Source organism: Myxine glutinosa, chromosome 14, assembly GCF_964187855.1.
Source record: "Myxine glutinosa chromosome 14, kmMyxGlut1.1, whole genome shotgun sequence".
Taxonomy (NCBI): Eukaryota; Metazoa; Chordata; class Myxini; order Myxiniformes; family Myxinidae; genus Myxine; species Myxine glutinosa.
In genome coordinates, this window is record NC_136274.1 from 56,623,444 (window position 1) to 56,643,003 (window position 19,560).

General features: G+C 44.7%; 1 protein-coding gene across 4 annotated transcripts in view; it reads left to right on the forward strand.

Moving 5' to 3' along the window:
• Positions 1 to 19,560, forward strand: part of HACE1 (HECT domain and ankyrin repeat containing E3 ubiquitin protein ligase 1) — a 612,560-nt gene that overhangs the window by 274,131 nt on the left and 318,869 nt on the right. For all 4 annotated transcript variants that reach the window (XM_068135928.2, XM_068135929.2, XM_078768515.1 and 1 more), the window contains one exon: positions 4,225 to 4,334. In XM_068135928.2, the coding sequence (XP_067992029.2) occupies positions 4,225 to 4,334 (110 nt within the window). The remainder of the gene's footprint in view (positions 1 to 4,224; positions 4,335 to 19,560) is intronic.

The following is a 19,560-nucleotide window of genomic DNA, read 5'->3' on the forward strand; positions in this document are numbered from 1 at the left end:
ACACAACATCCGAGAGCAGGGAGATGTGTGGAAGGGAGAGGGCCCGGGGGGAGGAGGCATGGGAAGGGGGGGGGGGGGAGGGAGAAGTATAAAGCACAAGGACACCAAGGACTTCCAGGACAGAAGTTGGTATTTCAAAAAGGGGAATTGGGGTGAAATTAGCGGGGGTAGAAAAGATCAAGGTTTTGGATGGGGGAAGATAAGAGATGGTGGTGAACAGCTGTTTTAAAGACTTGGAGGGTGGAGTGGGATTGAAGAGAGTGAGGGAGTTTGTTCCAGAGGCGGGAGAAAAGAGGAATGAAGGAGTGAAGGTGAGCAGAGAGTCTTGATTTTGGCAGTTTAACCAAAAGAGGGTTGCAGGCAGATCTTGTGCGACCTGTAGGAATATTTGCGGGACAGAGCCCAGAGAGAGCTGGGGGGGGCAAGGCCAGAGAGGAGTCGGTAGAAGACGGAAAGACCACCAACCTGCCTGCGGTGAGTGAGTGAGAGGCCCTTGGAGTTAGCTTCATCGCGGGAGATTCCAATGATTCTGAATGCTTTGGTTTCAACAGCGCGAAGGCGAGCTAGGTGTGAGGCAGGAGCACCAGCCCAGAGGGGAGAGCAGTATTCCATTGAGCTGTGGATGAAAGCCTTGTATGTGGTGAGGAGCTCAGGTGTGCCAAGGAAGGACTTCGCATGACGGAAGATGCCCAGTCGGCGACTGGCTTTGGAAGCCAGATTTGAAATGTGGTTTTTCCAGGAAAGATCATGGCAGATAGTGAGACCCAAAAGCTTGAGTGACAGAACTTCTTGGAGAGGATTACTCAGAAAGTGGATGGGAGGGTTGTCCAGTCGGTCTTTTCGGAGAGACATCGTAAGAGTGTGAGATTTGTCAGGATTGAAAGACATGTTCCACTTGTTTGCCCAGTCTGTGATTTTGTCAAGGTCTGCAGAGAGTGAGGAGGCTGCAGACTGCCGATCTGAGGGATGAAGAATGGAGCGACAGAGAGTAGAGTCGTCAGCAAAGAGATAGAGAGGATTTTCAAGAGAGTCAGAGAGATCATTGATGAAGACCAGAAAAAGCACAGGGCCCAGAACACTGCCTTGGGGAACTCCAGCCTGAACAGGAAGAGGAGATGAGAGAAACCCATTCAGGGCCACACGTTGACTACGACTAGAGAGGAAGTCCGCCAGCCATGCGTGGAGATTTCCATGGATACCAAAAGAGGAGAGTTTGGTGAGCAGAGCGGGGTGCCAGACTGTATCGAAGGCACGTGATATGTCAAGGGAGACTGCTCTAATTTCCTGTTTGGCATTGAGGACCTCCATCCATTGTTGAGAAAGCAGAAGCAGCATGTCCAGAGTGGAGTGTCCAGGTCTGAAACCAAATTGATGATCAGAGATCAAGCCATTGGAGAAGAGGAAAGATTTCATATCTGAAGCAATGATGGATTCCATGACCTTGCTGATAATTGGGAGAAGGCTGATTGGTCTGTAGTTGCTGGGATCTGTTTTTGCACCTTTTTTGTGCAAAGCGGTGATGTTGGCAGATTTCCAAGCAGATGGAAGATGACCTTGAGCAAAAGAGAGGGTGAAGAGAACAGAGAGAGGGAGCGAAAGAGCGGAAGAACATGATTTTAGGACCCGTGGGCTGATGCCGTCAGGTCCAGTTGCAGAATCAGAGTCGAGGGTTGACAGACACTTTTCCACCTTGTCAGGAGGAAAGGACACAGAGTCCAGGAGCAGCTGGGTACGACTGGGTACGGTGGGTACAGAGAGGGATGGGTTTGGGACACAATATTTAGAGGCATTTAGAGGATTTAGAGGATTTAGAGGATTTAGAGGCATCTGTATTAATACAAGATGTGAGGGTCCAGTCATTCAACGATTGGATTGATGATCGTATGCACATGAGCTTGCGATGATTTTGCTGTTATTCAAGTGTATGGTGATTGACACTTCCAGAAGTAAATTTGGAGGCTCAATGTTAATGGTGCCTCACAAAGTAACTGCAGCAGTTTATAGATCACGAGTGTCCAAATGTAATACACAACCTAACAAGAAAACTTGGAATTTTTGCTGGGTTACTCACCTGAAAAGCCTACTCCTATGAAAGATACATTGAGTTCTTTAACGTCTCTTCAGCTTTTCTCCAGCTCATCCGTGAGTATTTTATGAAGACATACATTTTGTGGATGGGACTAGTCACTTTACATCCATCCTGTAGGCCATTGTGCTACATGACATAGTCCATTGCATTGGCACCCCACCAATCTTACTTGGATTTTATTCATCTGGGAATCATAATCTAGAACCATATTTGCTCAGAGACTTGCGACGTTATTGTAAGGCTTGTCCGAGTGGAGCTTATAACATGGAAAAAAGAAGAGATAAGATAAGTCCAGCAGACAGGTTGACAGGCCGTTGATCTCCATGAGCGATTGGACAATGATATTATATGGAACACTGAATGAGGTAAAGAGGGATGAATTGCCAGAAGCTTCAGCGTGCCAGTTCTCTTCTGCGATCTTTGATATTTACATGCATTTAAGGCCTGTACTTTTTATTCTGATTAGTTGTACGTCTTTTGAGCAAGAGTGAGAATTTTTACGAGTCGACGTATTACGTGGTTATGAAAAGAACACAAACTGGCTTTGGGCGTGCAGGATGACGGTGCTCATTGCATTCGAACCACAGTTCCATTTTCGTTTGCACAGGAATGTCTTTGCTGGGATTTTGGGCGTTGGACTTTTATGCCTCCGCCAACAAATTCGCCGGAGGCATTTTCTTTTTGGGTTGTCCGTCCGTCCGTCCGTGGTATGGCAGCCATCTTGGAATAAAAGCAAGAAATCAAAAAATTTCTCGGAAACCACTGCATGGAGAAATTTGAAACTTCGCACATTGTCAACTACTCCCAATGCGGAACAAAAACATGATAATGATGACATCATAGGTGAAGTGGTATACCAGCAAAAAATGTTTGTTTCAAAAAAAATCCGTTCTCTGAAACTGCTTCACCGATCGATGTGAAACCTGTCATGTCTGGACACTTAAAGTGCAATGTTCCGCTGATGGACACTTATCTGGTGTCCTGTCTGTTCGGATTAATTTGCAGATGTTAAAGATTCTATGGTATCTTTTGCAAAGAGTCGGAGCATTCTAATGGGCAACTTGGGCAAGTTCTAAATCCCCACCCAACGTGGTTCCGGGTTGAACAGCAGGCCTGATGAGCCAATTCCTGAAATACTTTGGCCAAACTTCCTTATGAGCCAACCCCACAAAGAAGGTGGAACTAATTGTGGCAAGTAATGATTAAGTTACAGCAGTGGTGGTAGCGATGATGATGGTGTCTCGAAGACCAACCTTTTTTTCTTCTTTTCTTTTGGAGCATCCATTATACACAAGCAGTCGCTGGGAATTCGCCGACGCATGCGATTTGCACCATTTGATAAATTGCGCATTAGCCCTTTGCACCACGGCACTAAATTGCACCATGCCGTTTCCAGGCTCACGCGCTTCCTCATAATATATCGGCACTTTAGTGCCCAAGCACGACTGCTAATCGGGCTGTTTGTTCACAATACCACGACTGTGCCTCGCAAAAAAAACCCTCGTAATTGAAAGGCCTTTTTGTATATCGCAGATTTGAAGTCGCTGATATCAGCATCCAATATCGTAGATGCTCGACATATGGCTCAGCATTTTAAGGTTGATTGGACAAACAGGATTGGTTGGCAAACATGTGCAACTTCGCTGCAATTCCCTCTTGGGTTTCTTCAAAAATAATCTGTCATGGGATGATGATGGTGTTCAGCGGTAACGCATTTCTTTTTCAGTTGTCTCGGGCTTCAAGGCGTCGTGGTTAGATTCCTATCCGTCTGTGTTCCATTCTCAGTCATCCTTCTGCTTTACAAGTGGGGTGTTGCATCAAGGAGCACAGAATTGTTTGTAGGAGATGCTAAGCCAGTTGTTCCATCTCCAATAATTTTGTTATGGATATGACCTTTTCAAAAGGGTAGTTTGTACGCCATTACTATGACAAACTTCCGTAATCCTGCCTTAATGTATGAGGGCTCTATGTCAGTGACATCAATAATCATGTAACCAATAGACCTAATTCACAATTGAGTCCCAGTCCAGTATGCATTTGTAAGTTAGCTTGATCATAATCCTGCCTTGAGTGAAAGGCTGTTTTTGTTAAAGATGAGAGAAGGCATAATTAAATATGTTTTTTTTTGCTGGCAGCTTCGTTTGGTCCTGGAACACTTGTGCACGGTGAACGAGACTCAGTACAGGATGCGGGTGCTCACCGGCCTGGCTGAGTTGGCCACAACCAATGGTCATAAGCTCCTCAGGTCTGTGCAAATACTCATCTATTTCTTGTGTCTTCTGCCTCGTACATTTTCTTTGTTCAAACATGACATGCTCGCCTTCACACCATTTCCACAGCCGGGCCAACAAAGTTGATTAAGGTGGAGTGAGTCTTTTTCTCAACTCATAGCCCCTGCATGGCAGCCATCCCGACTCCTGATTATATAAAACGGTTTGCATACACATTCAGCCCCAGTTGAATGAAAAAGAGCTGCATGAAAATATTCACTCGACCCACTCCCTTTTGGGGCTTTTATCTTGATTATGATCGACTTATGAGGAAAGAAACAAATTTTAAAAAAAGAACAAGAAGACGTCATGCAGAGCACGATACTTGTGAAATCTACCCCACCCCAAGATAAAAGAGTTGCCATGGATGCATTAAATTGTCCATTTCATCAAGATTATAATTGACGATTTTAATCAAAGCTCACCTAGCTCGGCTTCACCCTGTAGAAACCAAAGCTTTCAGAATCATTGGAATCTCCTGCGATGAAGCTAACTCCGAGGGCCTTTCACTCACTCACTGCAGAAAGGTTGGTGGTCTTTCTGTCTTCTACCGACTCCTCTCCGGCCTTGCTCCCCCAGCTCTCTCTGTGCTCCGTCCCCCAAATATTCCTGCAGGTCGCACAAGATCTGCCTGCAACCCTCTTATGGTTAAACTGCCAAAATCTAGGCTCTCTGCTCACCTTCACTCTTTCATTCCTCTTTTCTCCTGCCTCTGGAACAAATTCCCTCACTCTCTTCAATCCCACTCCTCCCTCCAGGTCTTTAAAACAGCTGTTCACCACCATCTCTTATCTTCCCCCATCCAAAACCTTGATCTTTTCTACCCCCGCTAATTCATCCCAGATCCACTTTTTTGAAATTCCAACTTATTTCCTGGAAGTCCTTGCAGTGTCCATATGTTTTATACCTCTCCCACCTCCCCCCAAGCCCTCTCCCTCCCACGGTTCTCTCAATGTCCCTGCTCTCAAATGTTGTGTTTGTGTCCTTCCCCTCTCTCCCCATCTTGTCTACCGCTCCCCTTATTTTGTGTTTTCTGTGTCGGTTTGACTTTTTTTGTGTGATTAATGTTAGCTCTTTCACGAGCCTCGATCTTGTATACAAAAAAAAAGAAGAATCTCGGGTCAATCAGATTAAAATATTGATGATTTTTCAGATGAAAATTGATATTAGAAGTTTGAACGTGAGTTGACATTTGACCTCAAAAATAGTTGGTTTACCAATTCAGCAATGCACTACGTAATTGCTGTTTAGCTTTCAAGTTAATAGGATGAAACGTGATGATTTTTCAGAAGAAAATTGATGTTTTTAGAAGTTTGACCTTGAGTTGACCTTTGACCTTTTGACCTTAAAAATAGTTTGTTTACCATTTCAGTGAGGCACTATGCAAATGCTGTTAAATTTTCAAGTCAATCGGATGAAAATTGATGATTTTTCAGATGAATGTGGATGATTTTGGAAGTTTGGACCTTGAGTTGACCTTCGACCTTAAAATAGTTGGTTTACCAATTCAGTGATGCACTATGTAATTGTTGTTTCATTATCAAGTAAATCGTATGAAAATTGATATATATATTTTTTGTTTGTTTTTTTGGATACAGAATCTAGGCTGGTGTAAAAGCTAACACATTGAACATGAAAACATGCACAGACATAAAATATACAATGAAGGGAGCGGGAGACAAGAGGGGGAAAGAGAGGGAAGCACAAAAGCACAACAACAGTAGAGAACAGGGACATCGGTAGATCTGTGGGAGGGGGAGGGCTGGGGAGGAGGTAGGGCTACACAGTATAAAGGAAATGAACACTACTAGGAATTTCACAACTAGGAATTTCAAGAAAGAAGTTGGGGATTGAAAGAGGTGGATTTGGGGTGTTATAAAGGGGGTAGAAAAGATCAAGGTTTTTGATGGGTGAAGATAAGAGATGGTGGTGAACTGTGTTAAAGACCTGGAGGGAGGAGAGGGATTGAAGAGAGTGTGGGAGTTTGTTCCAGAGGCGGGAGAAAAGAGGAATGAAAGGGTGAAGGTGAGCAGAGAGTCTTGATTTTGGCAGTTTCACCAGAAGAGGGTTGCTGGCAGATCTTGTGCGTCCTGCAGGAATATTAGGGGGACAGAGCACAGATAGGGCAGGGGGAGGAGGCCGGAGAGGAGTCGGTAGAAGACAGAAAGACCACCAACCTGCTTGTGGTGAGACAGAGAAAGGCAGATTCATCTTGAAACCTCAGAATCAGCTTCATCTCGGGAGATACCAATGATTCTGAATGCTTTGGTTTCAACCGCGTGAAGCGGAGCTAGGTGTGAGGCAGGAGCACCAGCCCAGAGGGCAGAGCAGTATTCCTTTGAGTTGCGGATGAAAGCTTTGTGTGTGGTGAGGAGCTCAGAAGTTCCCAGAAAGGACTTCGCGCGATGGAGGATGCCCAGTGACTTTGGAGGTCAGCTTGGAAATGTGGTTTTCCCAGGAAAGATCATGGCATATAGTGAGACCCAAAAGCTTGAGTGACAGAACTTCTTCAAGAGGATTGTTCAGAAAGTAGATGGGAGGGTTGTCCAGATGGTCTTTTCAGAGAGACAAAGTGAGAGTGCGAGATTTGTCAGGATTGAAAGACATGTTCCACTTGTTTGACCAGTTTGTCATATTGGCCAGGTCTGCAGAGAGTGAAGAGGCTGCTGCCTGACGATCTGAGGGTTGAGATATGGAGCGACAGAGAGTGGAGTCAAAGAGAGGATAGAGAGAAAATAGATGGAGAGGATTTTCCAGAGAGTCGGAGAGATCATTAATGAAGACCAGAAAAAGTACAGGGCCCAGACCACTGCCTTGAGGAACTCCAGCCGAAACAGGAAGGGGAGATGAGAGAAATCCATTCAGGGCCACATGTTGACTACGACCAGAAAGGAAGTCTGCAAGCCGTGTGTGGGGGTTTCCATTGATACCATAGGAGGAGAGTTTGGTGAGCAGGGCAGGGTGCCAGACCGTATCGAAGGCACAGGATATGTCAAGGGAGACTGCTCTGATTTCCTGTTTGGCAAATGAGGACCTCCATCCATTGTTGAGATAGCAGAAGCAGGATGTCCAGAATAGAATGACCTGGTCTGAATCCAGATTGATGATCCGAGAACACGCCATTGGAGAAGGGGAAAGATTTGATGTCAGAAGCAATGATGGATTCCATGACCTTGCTGATTATTCTGTGCAGGCTGATTGGTCTGTAGTTGCAAGGATCTGTTTTTGCACATTTTTTGTGTAAAGTGGTAATGTTGGCTGATTTCCAAGCAGATGGCAGATGCCCTTGAGCAAAAGAGAGGGTGAAGAGAACAGAGAGAGGGAGTGAAAGAGTGGCAGAGCAGGATTTTAGGACCTGTGGGCTGATGTCGTCTGGTCCAGTTGCAGAATCAGAGTCGAGGTTGGACAGAAACTACTCCACCTTGTCTGGAGAGAAGGACACAGAGTCCATGAGCAGCTGGGTTCGACTGGTAAGGTGGGTACAGAGAGAGATGGGTTTGGAACACAAGATTTTGAGGCAAACGCGGAGTTGAGGCATTCGGCTTTGTCACATGCAGTGTCAGCTGTGTAGCCATTTGAGGTAAGGGAGGTGATGGAGGGGGAACAAACACCAGAAACAGATTTGACCAGATGCCACCAGGATTTGGAGGAGGGAGATAGGTTTGAGACTTCAGTCTTGAGAGTAGAGAGATCGTGTTTTCTGGCTCTCCTGAGGGTAGACACACTCTTCTTCTGAGCTTTGTGAAAGGAACTGAGATTGCCTTCAGTTGCATTCACCTTTCAAGAGGCAAAGGCAAGTTGTTTCAGGGCAACTGCCTCACCACAAGATTCATTGTACCATGGATGGGAGGAAGAGTATGACAACTGACGACGAGATGGGATAAATCTGTGCATGAGAGAGAGCAATTTACTTTGGAAGAATTCCCAGGAAGATTTGATGTCAAAGGCAGTATAAATGGGATACCATTCCAGATGATTGATGGCTGCTTGAAGACCATGCCAGTTTAGTCAGGTTCACTATGTTAACAAATATAATTTCGTTCAAGATTTTGGTAGATTAGCAAAACTATACATTTTTGGAATATTCAGAGCATGAGGAATCCAAAAATTAATGTTTACATTTGCGTAGACACCTTTACGAAAATGACACTCATATCAGGACAGTGATGAAGACAGTCAGGTTCACTATGTTAACAAATATAATTTCTTTCAAAATTTTGGGATTAGCAAACCTGTACATTTTTGGAATCTTCAGAGCATGGAGAATCTGAAAATCAATGTTGGCATTTGCACAGACACCTGCATGGCCGCCATTTTGGATTTTGAAAATGGCCACCATAAAATACATATTTTGCGCGATCTCGGCTTCTAGTCAACCTTGAGACTTAATTAAATATGCTCATCCTATGTTTTCTGGGTCAAGGAATCCAATAAAGGCCTCAAAATAGTGCTCAGGATTATAGAAAAGCAACAAACAAAGGTAATTGAAAACCATTGTCTTTATATTTGTGATATAACTGTATTACATAATACATGATATTGCAAGTCCTTTGAAGTTATAGGTTGTTATAGGAAGTTATAGGTAGTATCACATTGAACTATAAGTCCTATACACAGGATCTACGAGGTCTATACCGTTCAGGAATATGCTTTTACAGATCTTCATCACTGTCCTGAGTGTCATTTTCGCAAAGGTGTCTACGCAAATGTAAACATTAATTTTTGGATTCCTCATGCTCTGAATATTCCAAAAATGTATAGTTTTGCTCATCTACCAAATTTTGAACGAAAAAACATAGTGAACCTGACTAGTTGGCCTGAGTGAAATGACAGACTCGTTGAAGCTGAGGAGGTTCTCTGAGAATGGCCAGAGAGATGTCCACTTTAACAAGCGAATGATCAGATGAACCGATTTGAGCAGCAGAAGATCAGCAGACATTAGCAGGAAAGTTTGTTATAACCAAGTCTATAAGAGACGATACTCCGTTGACTGAGATCCTGGTTGGGAAATTGACAGATTGTGTCGGTCTCAGTGAGTCGCAGAAGTCCTTTGCTGAGGTGCCATGACTGGTGAGAGAGGTACTGTTACGTGCTCCTCCCCGACCCCCTGGTCACGGTGTACCTCCGAGCCCCGAGAGGAGTCACGGCAGAAAGATGTGTTACTCTGTATGTCAAAGATCAATGGAGAAGCCACCCCAATTGTTACTCACAAACAAATATTGTATTAAGATCACACAAGAATAACAGTACAACAATAAATAGTAATCAAAAGTACAATCAATATGTCCTATGATAGTACCATCAATTTCGTAATATATAACTCACTGTGCTCCATGTGAGTGAACCAAGAACATTCCCCAATGTCTCTTATTCCCGGCTTCAAGCCAAAGTTGTTTTGCTCCAGCGATCGCCAGAACAATGTCCCATCTAGACCAGAATCCCGTGCGGATGGCAAGTACAGTCAAACAGCCAAAGCTGCACAAAGGCTCCCTCAAGGTGACTGGGAAATCCAAAGGCGCCCTCCAGGCGACTGGGAAATCACACCCTCGGGTATGGACTTTCACGCCTCACAGTCGGCGAACCGCAAATTAATCTTCAAAAGCCACGGTGCACACACACACACCAGATACGTCTGAAAGCGGTGAAAACGGCTGATGAAGCAAAGAAACCTTGCTCGACGTGTGAAGTGCGCGAGTCAAAATGCTGACGACCCGTTCTTGAGACGTAACGGCCCGACGATAATTCTCCTTGAAATCCACCGCCAAAAACCTGACACGCAGGTTGATCGGTCACAGCGATGACAACTCTGTCGCAGGAATCCCTTTCCTGGGAAACCCGAAAGTTCGCGAGTGACTCCCGTTCGGCAACGTTCGCTTCAGAACTCGGAGCAGCTCAGCTTTCTTTTCCGATTCACTCGCTCCGCCTTCTTTCTCTCCTCTTCCTCTTCGTCGCTGTCCGGTTCCTGTTTCATTTAAAACATTAACCTTTTACCTTTTGACAATAATAATTGCTATTTCCCTCAAACAACAATAATAATAATACATGGAACCAGAAATGTTTCAAGTGGATGAAAACCACAACAACGGAAGTGACGAATCCTTAACACTTCCCCCCCTCAAGAAAGAAAGTTTGAACATCGTGAAAACTTTCTTTGTCGGCAAAACTCTCCCAACAAACAAAAGTAAACTCACACCCAAATCATCAATTCCCGTGAGCAACGATAATCAATATTTCCCAAAAATAAAGCAACAAAACTTCAAACAACCTACAGAGATTTCCAAAGTTAGTTCACTCTGGACAAAGCATCAGCAACGACATTTTCCCTGCCCTTTACATACTCAATTTCCAAGTTGAACTCCTGCAAAGCCAAACTCCATCTCATCAACCTCTGATTTTTATTTTTCATTTTTTGAATGAAGGTTAATGGGTTGTGATCAAAAATCGAAAGTCAAGCAAATCTATAGCACGTTTTTAGGGAGGCCGAGCTGAGAGCCAGGTTTCATGGTGGTTGGGTGGTGAGGCCTGGAAGTATTCACTACATGGACGCCTTTAGGAATGTGGAGTTCATGGTTAATCCATGTAGGAATCTTGGCTCGGCTGCTCCGCAGCATCCAGTGCTTCAAACTCTTCCTTACTTTCATAATAATCACAGTTGGAGCGCTTGTCGCTGTAGTCACGTGAATAGCGGTCTCCTTCTCGGCCACTACCCTGATAATCACCCCTTCGGGAGCTGCCGTAACTCTGGGAGCCTCCATAGTAATCTCGACTGCGGCCACCACCAAAACTACTACTCCCACCCCGGGAGCCATAGCCACCCTTGAAACTACCTCCACATTTTCCTCCTCTGTAGCCCGCTCGACGCCCATGGCCTGCCTTCTCTACTGTTATGGTCTGACCATCCAAATCCTTGCCATTCAAATCCTTTTCAGCCTCTTTGGCGTCCTTTGTGTTTTCAAACGTGACAAAGCCAAACCCTCTTGACTTTTGCGTCTCCCTGTCTTTTATCAGCAGCACTTCCAAGAGCAGTCCATATTTGCCGAAGACAGAGTCCAGAACATCTTCCTTGTGTTGAAGTTCAGTCCACCGACAAAGAGCTTGCCAACATTGCCTCCATCCCTGACTTGTGTGTGCTGACACTTAGTTTCAGGGTACTTGACAAGAAGTGTCTGTGCAAAGTGTGACGTCAGTACCTTCCTCTTCTCTTCAGAGCGCTTCCTACCTATAGCACGAGTGCGCGGTACAGGATGGAAAGATACCCGGAATTTCCTGCTCCAACTGTGCGGTGTTATTTTCCATACTAGGCTTTTCAACAAACATCGAGTTACCAGAAACTTGACCACCGGCCAAATCATTCCCGATAACAAAAGATATTCCCTCTACAGGAAGAGTGGCTTGTAAACCTACGGTGACCGGTCCTGACACCAAATCCGACTTTAAATGGATGACATGAAGTGGAGCTTTAACATAGCCACCAACCCCCTGTAAAAGAACACTAACACCAGTTGCCGTCTTCTCTGACAATGGCAAAATGTCCTCAAGCATCAAAGATTGATGTGCTCCTGTGTCCCTCAATACCCTAACAGGTCTCTGGTTAGTCAAGTCTCCATTCAGTGACACAAACCCCTCTGTAATAAAAGGTTTGTAACCCTGTTGAACAAGGTCGTTCTGTGATGCCGTAACTTTGGCATGGGAACCTTCACAAGGCACTGTCCTCCAAGGACGATTTCTCGCATTTGCCAATGCATTCGGAGTTGTACTAGTCTGACTCCGCTCCTGATTTTTCTTTCCAGGGCATAACATTGGGACATCAAATGCCCAGGTTTCTTGCAAAAAGCGCAAGTAGGCCCGGAGGAAAAACTCGTGGTCTGCCTCGAGCTCCCCGGAAGATAAGTCTGTCTTGGAACTGCAGTCTTCTGATCCCTAAAAGTCACGGTATCAGATTTGTCCTCATAGTCTTCTCTTGGCCGCCCCCATGAATATTCGTTCTCCGCACCGGAGGTACCATAACTCCCCTGGCGAACTCTAGGCAGGAAGTTAGGTTTGTGGAACCCCATCCTGTGTGTCAAGGCATAGTCATCTGCCACGGTTGCTGCCTCATACAACTCTGGTACCTTATTTTCCTCCAGATGTACTTTAATGTCCTCGTGGACACACTGTTTGAATTCCTCCACCAAGATCAATTGTCGCAACAGTTTGAGGTCTTTCCCAACCCCTTTCGAATCACACCACCAATCAAACATGGTTTCCTTCATTCTGGCAAACTCCATATGGGTCTCACTCTCCCTCTTCCTGGCATTCCGGAATTTTTGCCGGTAAGCTTCAGGGACCAATTCATAGGCTTTGAGAATGGCTTTCTTCACTTCCTCATAATCTGTACATTTGTCAATCAGTAAAGCCGAAAATATATTTTGAGCTTTACCCACCAGAACACTTTGCACTAACATCGTCCACGACCCCACAGGCCATTTTAGCATCTGAACCACTTTCTCAAAGTGTAAAAAAAACTTGGCTACCTCCTTTTCATTGAAGGGTGGAACCAGCCTCACATGCCTACCAACATCCCAAGTGTTCTGACTAGTTGTCGAACCAGCGGGCATGGATACGACTTCTCTCCGTTCTCCCATTAATTCCAGCTCCTTGAGTTTAACTTCCTTCTGATACTCCATGTCACGTTCCTTTAACTCACTTTCGGCTCTCCTTTCCTCTGCTCTTTTCTCCTCAAGTTCTCGTTCTTGTTCTACTCTTTTTTCCGCGAGTTCTCTTTCAGCTCTCCTTTCCTCTGTTCTCCTCTCCTCGAGTTCTCGTTCCTGTTCTACTCAATTTTCCTCGAGTTGTCATTCCTGTTCTACTCTTCTTTCCAAGAGTTCTCTTTCAGCTCTCCTTTCCTCTGCTCTTCTCTCCTCGGCTTTCCATTCCAACTCTTTTAACCTTTCCTGGCTCTGCAGTTGCATCTCCCTTTTTCGGAGCTCCACATTTTCTTTTTCCTCGGTTAACCAATCCAAAGCTACTTCTGTCCAAGTTCCCTGTCCCACCAGAGATTATACCACCAATGTCTGCATCTCTGCTTTCTTCATATGAGCTCGGACCTCCAAGTGAAAATGTTTGGCCAATATCAAGAGTTCCGATCTTTTTAACGCCAGGAACTGTGCCTCATTCGGGGATGCTGCAAACTTTTATGCGTCAAACACCATGGTGACTATCAGTTAACACCTGTTACCCTTCACACAAATTTTTTTCAATTTTTTTGAAAAATTTGGGAATGTTAGAAAAATTCCAAATTTGGGAATTTTGGGAATGTTAGGGAATTATATCCCAGACAAGACCCCAATTTCTGTTACATGCTCCTCCCCGACCCCCTGGTCACGGTGTACTTCCGAGCCCCGAGAGGAGTCACGGCAGAAAAATGTGTTGTTCTGTATGTCAAAGATCAATGAAGAAGCCACCCCAATTGTTACTCACAAACAAATATTGTATTAAGATCACACAAGAATAACAGTACAACAATAATAGTAATCAAAAGTACAATCAATATGTCCTATGATGGTACCATCAATTTCGTAATATATAACTCACTGTGCTCCAAGTGAGTGAACCAAGAACATTCCCCAATGTCTCTTATTCCCGGCTTCAAGCCAAAGTTGATTCGCTCCAGCGATTGCCAGAACGATGTCCAATCGAGACCAGAATCCCGTGCGGATGGCAAGTACAGTCACACAGCCAAAGCTGCACAAAGGCGCCCTCAAGGCGACTGGGAAATCCAAAGGCGCCCTCCAGGCGACAGGGGAATCACACCCTCGGGTATGGACTTTCACGGCTCACAGTCGGCGAACCGCAAATTAATCTTCAAAAGCCACGGTGCACACACACACTCCAGATACATCTGAAAGCGGTGAAAACGGCTGACGAAGCAAAGAAACCTTGCTCGACGCGCAAAGCGCGCAAGTCAAAATGGCCGACGACCCGTTCTTGAGACGTAACGGCCCGACGATAATTCTCCTCGGAATCCACCGCCAAAAACCTGACACGCAGGTTGAACGGTCACAGCGATGACAACTCTGTCGCAGGAATCCCTTTCCCGGGAAACCCGAAAGTTCGCGAGTGACTCCCGTTCGACAACGTTTGCTTCAGAACTCGGAGCAGCTCGGCTTTCTTGTCCGACTCACTCGCTCCGCCTTCTTTCTCTCCTCTTCCTCTTCGTCGCCGTCCGGTTCCTGTTACATTTAAAACATTAACCGTTTACCTTTTGACAATAATAATTGCTATTTCCCTCAAACAACAACAATAATATTACATGGAACCAGAAATGTTTCAAGTGGATGAAAACCACAAAAACGGAAGTGACGAATCCGTAACAGTACCCACATCCAGGCAGCTGGCATGATGACAGTTGAAGTCGCCACATATGAGGAAGAGAGAATTTGGATGAGTGAATAGAAGTTGGTCCATGTTGTCAGACAGCGAGATGTAAATGGAGTCATCACTGTGTGGAGGACGGTACAGAACGCATATGAACAAAAGGTGAGAGTGGAGTAGAAGCCGTAGCCAGAGGTACTCCTGAGGTTGGGGTGGAGAGAGGGTGGAGAGTGGGAGAGTGGGAGAGTGGAGAGTGGAGAGAGGAGAGGCAAGGAGAGTGAGGAAGAGAGTTTTTGATAAAGATAACAACCCCACCACCAGGACGAGGCTCAGGTCTATCATACCGGAGAAGTTTTCAGATGAAAATGGATGATTTTGGAAGTTTGACCTTGAGTTGACCTTTGACCTCAACATAGTTGGTTTCCCAATACAGTGAGTCAATATGCAAATGCTGTTTAATTCTCAAGTAAATCGGATGAAAATTAATGATTTTTCAAATGAAAATGGATGATTTTGCAAGTTTGACCTTGAGTTGACCTTTGACCGTTTGACCTCAAATATAGTTGGATTCCCAATTTAGCGACTGAATATGCAAATGCTGTTCAATTTTCAAGTCAATTGGATGAAAAATGGCAATTTTAGAAATTCGACCTCAAGATGACCTTCGACCTCAAAATCAATAGGCTTCTTCTTTATGACCAACTCTACCATCTGGTGGAGTTTTGTGAAGGTTGGTTTAAAATTGTGACCTGTAGGCGATTGACAGACAGACAAACAGACCGACAAACAGACAAAAGAGACAGACAGAATAACGCACGAGACCAACCAATATACTTGAAAAATCTTCGATTTTGCAAGTAAGAGAAATTATACTTATACTTTCACAATACGAGATCGAAGAAGAGAACTTTATGGCTTTGCTATAAAGCAATCAGCCAAACCGTTGAAACCTTGAACCATCCTCCTTCACCTCCCTCCTAATAGTTTTGTTGAGTACAATATGATTGTAGCCAGTCACTTCAGAATGCGCTGGTCTGATGTGTCTTCTGCTTTGCGCCGCACGCTGAATTTTATGCCGGAGCACTGGGGCTTTCATGCTCGCCAAAGTTCGGCATTAATCCAGCTTCCTTTCCAGGCCTGAGCACGTGCGTCTCACTAGGATGCCCCGACGCATGGTCACCAAGGGCACCGGTCGGGATTTGGAAGCAATCATGCTCGGCCAGCACTGATCAGGCATTCAGGCTTGCTCAGAGTAATTTGGTTTGAGAAGGACTTTATTTCGCTGATCCCCTGCCTAGGACCGCGCTTTATCGCACTCGGTAGCTCGGAGCATGCTTGCGGTACCTTGGCAGTGGTCATTTGGAAACCCAATGTTTGTCATGGTGCTTTTCACTTCGGTCTACTCATTGATAGGTATTTGTACAAATAGATCCAACACATCTTTCGTTCACTACATTATCGGGAAGGAGCGTGTTGATTTTCAGCTGAAAAATCGAAATGGAAATCTTTCCCGTTTGCTCCTGCGGTCCCTTTATCAAAAGGTTTACAGACATGCCGCTCGAGGTTGTGCTCAATTTCTCAGGATTTGCCTGGATAATCCTCCGCCACCTTAAAATCCACACGGAGTCTTGGTTTGGGATTGCTTCTTCCGGTGATCGACAAAGCCTCGAGAAACATACGCGCAGATTGATCGCGGTCAAACAACGCCTCAAATCCACGGTTAATGCTCAACGACTTGAAAACATTTGCAGTGATCAATCGGACGGCCGAGCAGTCCGAAGGCACAGAAGCATTCTGAAGTTTGGAAAAGTTGAATGTGCATTTCATGTCCAAGACATCAAGTTATTTTGGTGTCCAACAACAACAACAACAACAACAACAACAACAACAACAACAACAACAACAGGCGTTTTAAGGCCATTTTCCCTGCTAGAGCGGGGGTTAGCCTTGCGGTCCCCATGACAATCTTCTCCATTTTGCCCGATTTTTTTTACATCTCTCCTTGTTAACCCCCTTGCCCGCATTTCTTCTTCCACCTTTAGCCAAGTCTTTCTCGGTCTTCCCCATCCTCTATTTCCTTCTACATTCATTTCCATCATTCTTCTCAACCAGTCACTTTCATCCTTCAACACATGACCAAACCATCTCAACCTGTTTCTCTTCACAGCATCCATCACAGGCTCCATTCCCATCATCTTTCGCAATTCATCATTTATCTTCCTCTCTCTCAACGATACTCCGCACATCCACCGAGCCATTCGCATTTCCACCCTTTCCAGCCTTCGTTGCTGCTCTATGTTCATTACCCATGTCTCGCTCCCATAAATCATAACACTTCTCACTCTCACACACTCACACTCAATCATAACACTCACATAACATGAATCAGTATTGTGGTGTCCGTAAAAAAAACAAAAAACTTGGTTGTGTGTAAAATAAATAAATAAATAAATAAACCCCCTAGCCCCCCCCCCCACTCCCCCCAAAGACATCAGGATGTGCTATTCCTTAATAAGTGTGGAAATGCAGACATTTATATGCTTGGCATACTCTTCTGCAAAGGACATATCGTGAGAAACATCATTGGGATAATGGACCCCCTGTTTTAGAGACCCCTTTTCCTTTGGTGCTGCTCATTAAAACTGTGCGATATCTGCTTTCTCTCCTTGGCCCTGCCCTTTTCTGTGATGGATGGGGTTTATTATGAGGTATTTCTTTTTCTTTCTTGCCTTCCTGCCTGATATTTTGTTCTTTCCGTCTGCTGACCTTTTCAAGAGTGCCCTGCTATTCCAAAGGCAAAAAAAAGAAAAAGAAAAAAAAAGTTGAACATTGGCTGCCATGACACTCCTGATCCCTCGCTGTGGTCTTGTATGGCACATCACAAAGTGAAACACTTGAGGTTAGAGTTACAAAATAATGCAAGCCATTCATGACGAGGCGCTGGTCATGACCTGAATGTCCACCACACTTTGTGTCACCACACTTTGGGTTACTGTACTTGTTTTTGGTGAATTAGTTGATCGACTGCTGGCCTCTTATGAATGGACTCGGCATTGTTTTAACGGAGAATTTGGACGCGTTCACGTCTTGACTCATCTCTGCGGCCATGGGTTCTGGTCTAATGCCTTACTCTGGTTGAAGAACGCCAGCAAGACATCATTTACGTCCACATTATTTCACATGGAACAGCTGAATACATGGCTTGACATCCCCTCTCGTGAGATGGTAAAAACTGAGCGATCCCATGGTGGCCTAAGATGTTTAATTTGTTTCCTGGAATGTTCCTCAACCTCACGGAAGGACCTTGCAATTTGGATATACAGCTCAAAATGTTTCTTATGAGTTACCATAATATATTTTTCTTCACATGGAAGTCTGTGCTTTATCAATACCTACTTTAAGGAAGGACAGATCCCCTTGCCCCCTACCTCAAACCTTTGCATATCATGGTAGAAAACATAAACATAACTAGAACAGCACTCAGTAGAGAGCATACCTCCACCAGACGGACCAGTTTGTTTTGTATCCACTGATAGGCCAGATCTGGATTCGGACCTGAACCAAAATCTAAGTATTTCGTCATTGTTACATACGCTACATCTCTGCCAAATTTCGTCTGAATCCGTCCACAACTTTTTGAGATGTCTTGCTCACAGACAAACAGACAGACAGGGGTGAAAACATAACCTCCATCCACCTTCGGTGGCGGAGGTAACAAGAACAGCACTCGGTAGAGCGCATACCTCCGCCAGACGGACCAGTTTATGTTTTGTATCCCACTGATAGGCCAGAGCTGCATCCGGATCTGAACCAAAATCTAATCAGCTTGTTCTTGTCACCTTAACAACTCATCCACTAAGTTTTGTTACAATCTGTCCACGTTTCTACGGCGTTTTAGGCCCACTGTCACAGGATTGTTGTTGTTAATATTGTTGTCTTCATTTATTCAGTTCAACATGGGATTGTTGTTGTTATAGTGGGGGGGCCAATGTTTTCCCGTTGAATTCAAATGTTAATTTGTGGACACTGGTTGGGTTGTCTTTAGGGATGATAGAAGTTGTAGAAAAAATATGTCTCCATTTTTTTCAAGTTCTTTATAGCGGCCATTTTGGATTATCAAAATGGCGTTTGTTGAAAACCGAAATTGTCATTATCTTGGCTTCTAAATGACCTAGAGTGTTAATTTTGGTGTCCAAATGTACATATTTGCGGATACTTAATCCAATAAACACACATTTATACACCTACATATGATCAAAAGGGTTCTTATGGCAGCCATCTTGGATTTTCACGCACTTATGCCAACACATATATATATTTTTTTCCATCATTTTCACTTCTAAATCACATAAAGGCTGGACTTTAGTGTTCAAATGTACACTTATAATGTCTTTGTGCAATATTTTTAGTTGGCAGTGTTCATTGTTACATTGAAGGATCTCCATCCTCCTCATCATCAGTGTTATCGATTCCCATGGGGCGCTCCTGACCCGTGTTACCACACACCTCTTCATCTGCCCCACACATACACATCTCAGAACAGTTGAGATGCTGAGACCTGCATGAGCAGTGAGACATGCATTGGGTCTTCTTGCAGTTACATTTGATTAGATGTGTGATGGCAGCTGGGGCTGGAGGGTCCTTGGTTGTGATGGGCACCAGCTGATCTCCTTCTGCTCTCCATCCATGTTCTGTTGGTTGTGGAAGCTGGGGGTCCGGTACATCAGCCTGATGCCACACCATGGCCTGGAAATGTGCACGAGCAATGGCTTCATGTAAAGCTCCCCGTGTTGGTGGCAGCTTCTGTGCCTCTAGCTGTTTCTTGGTAAACAGTCTCCACCTCAGCTT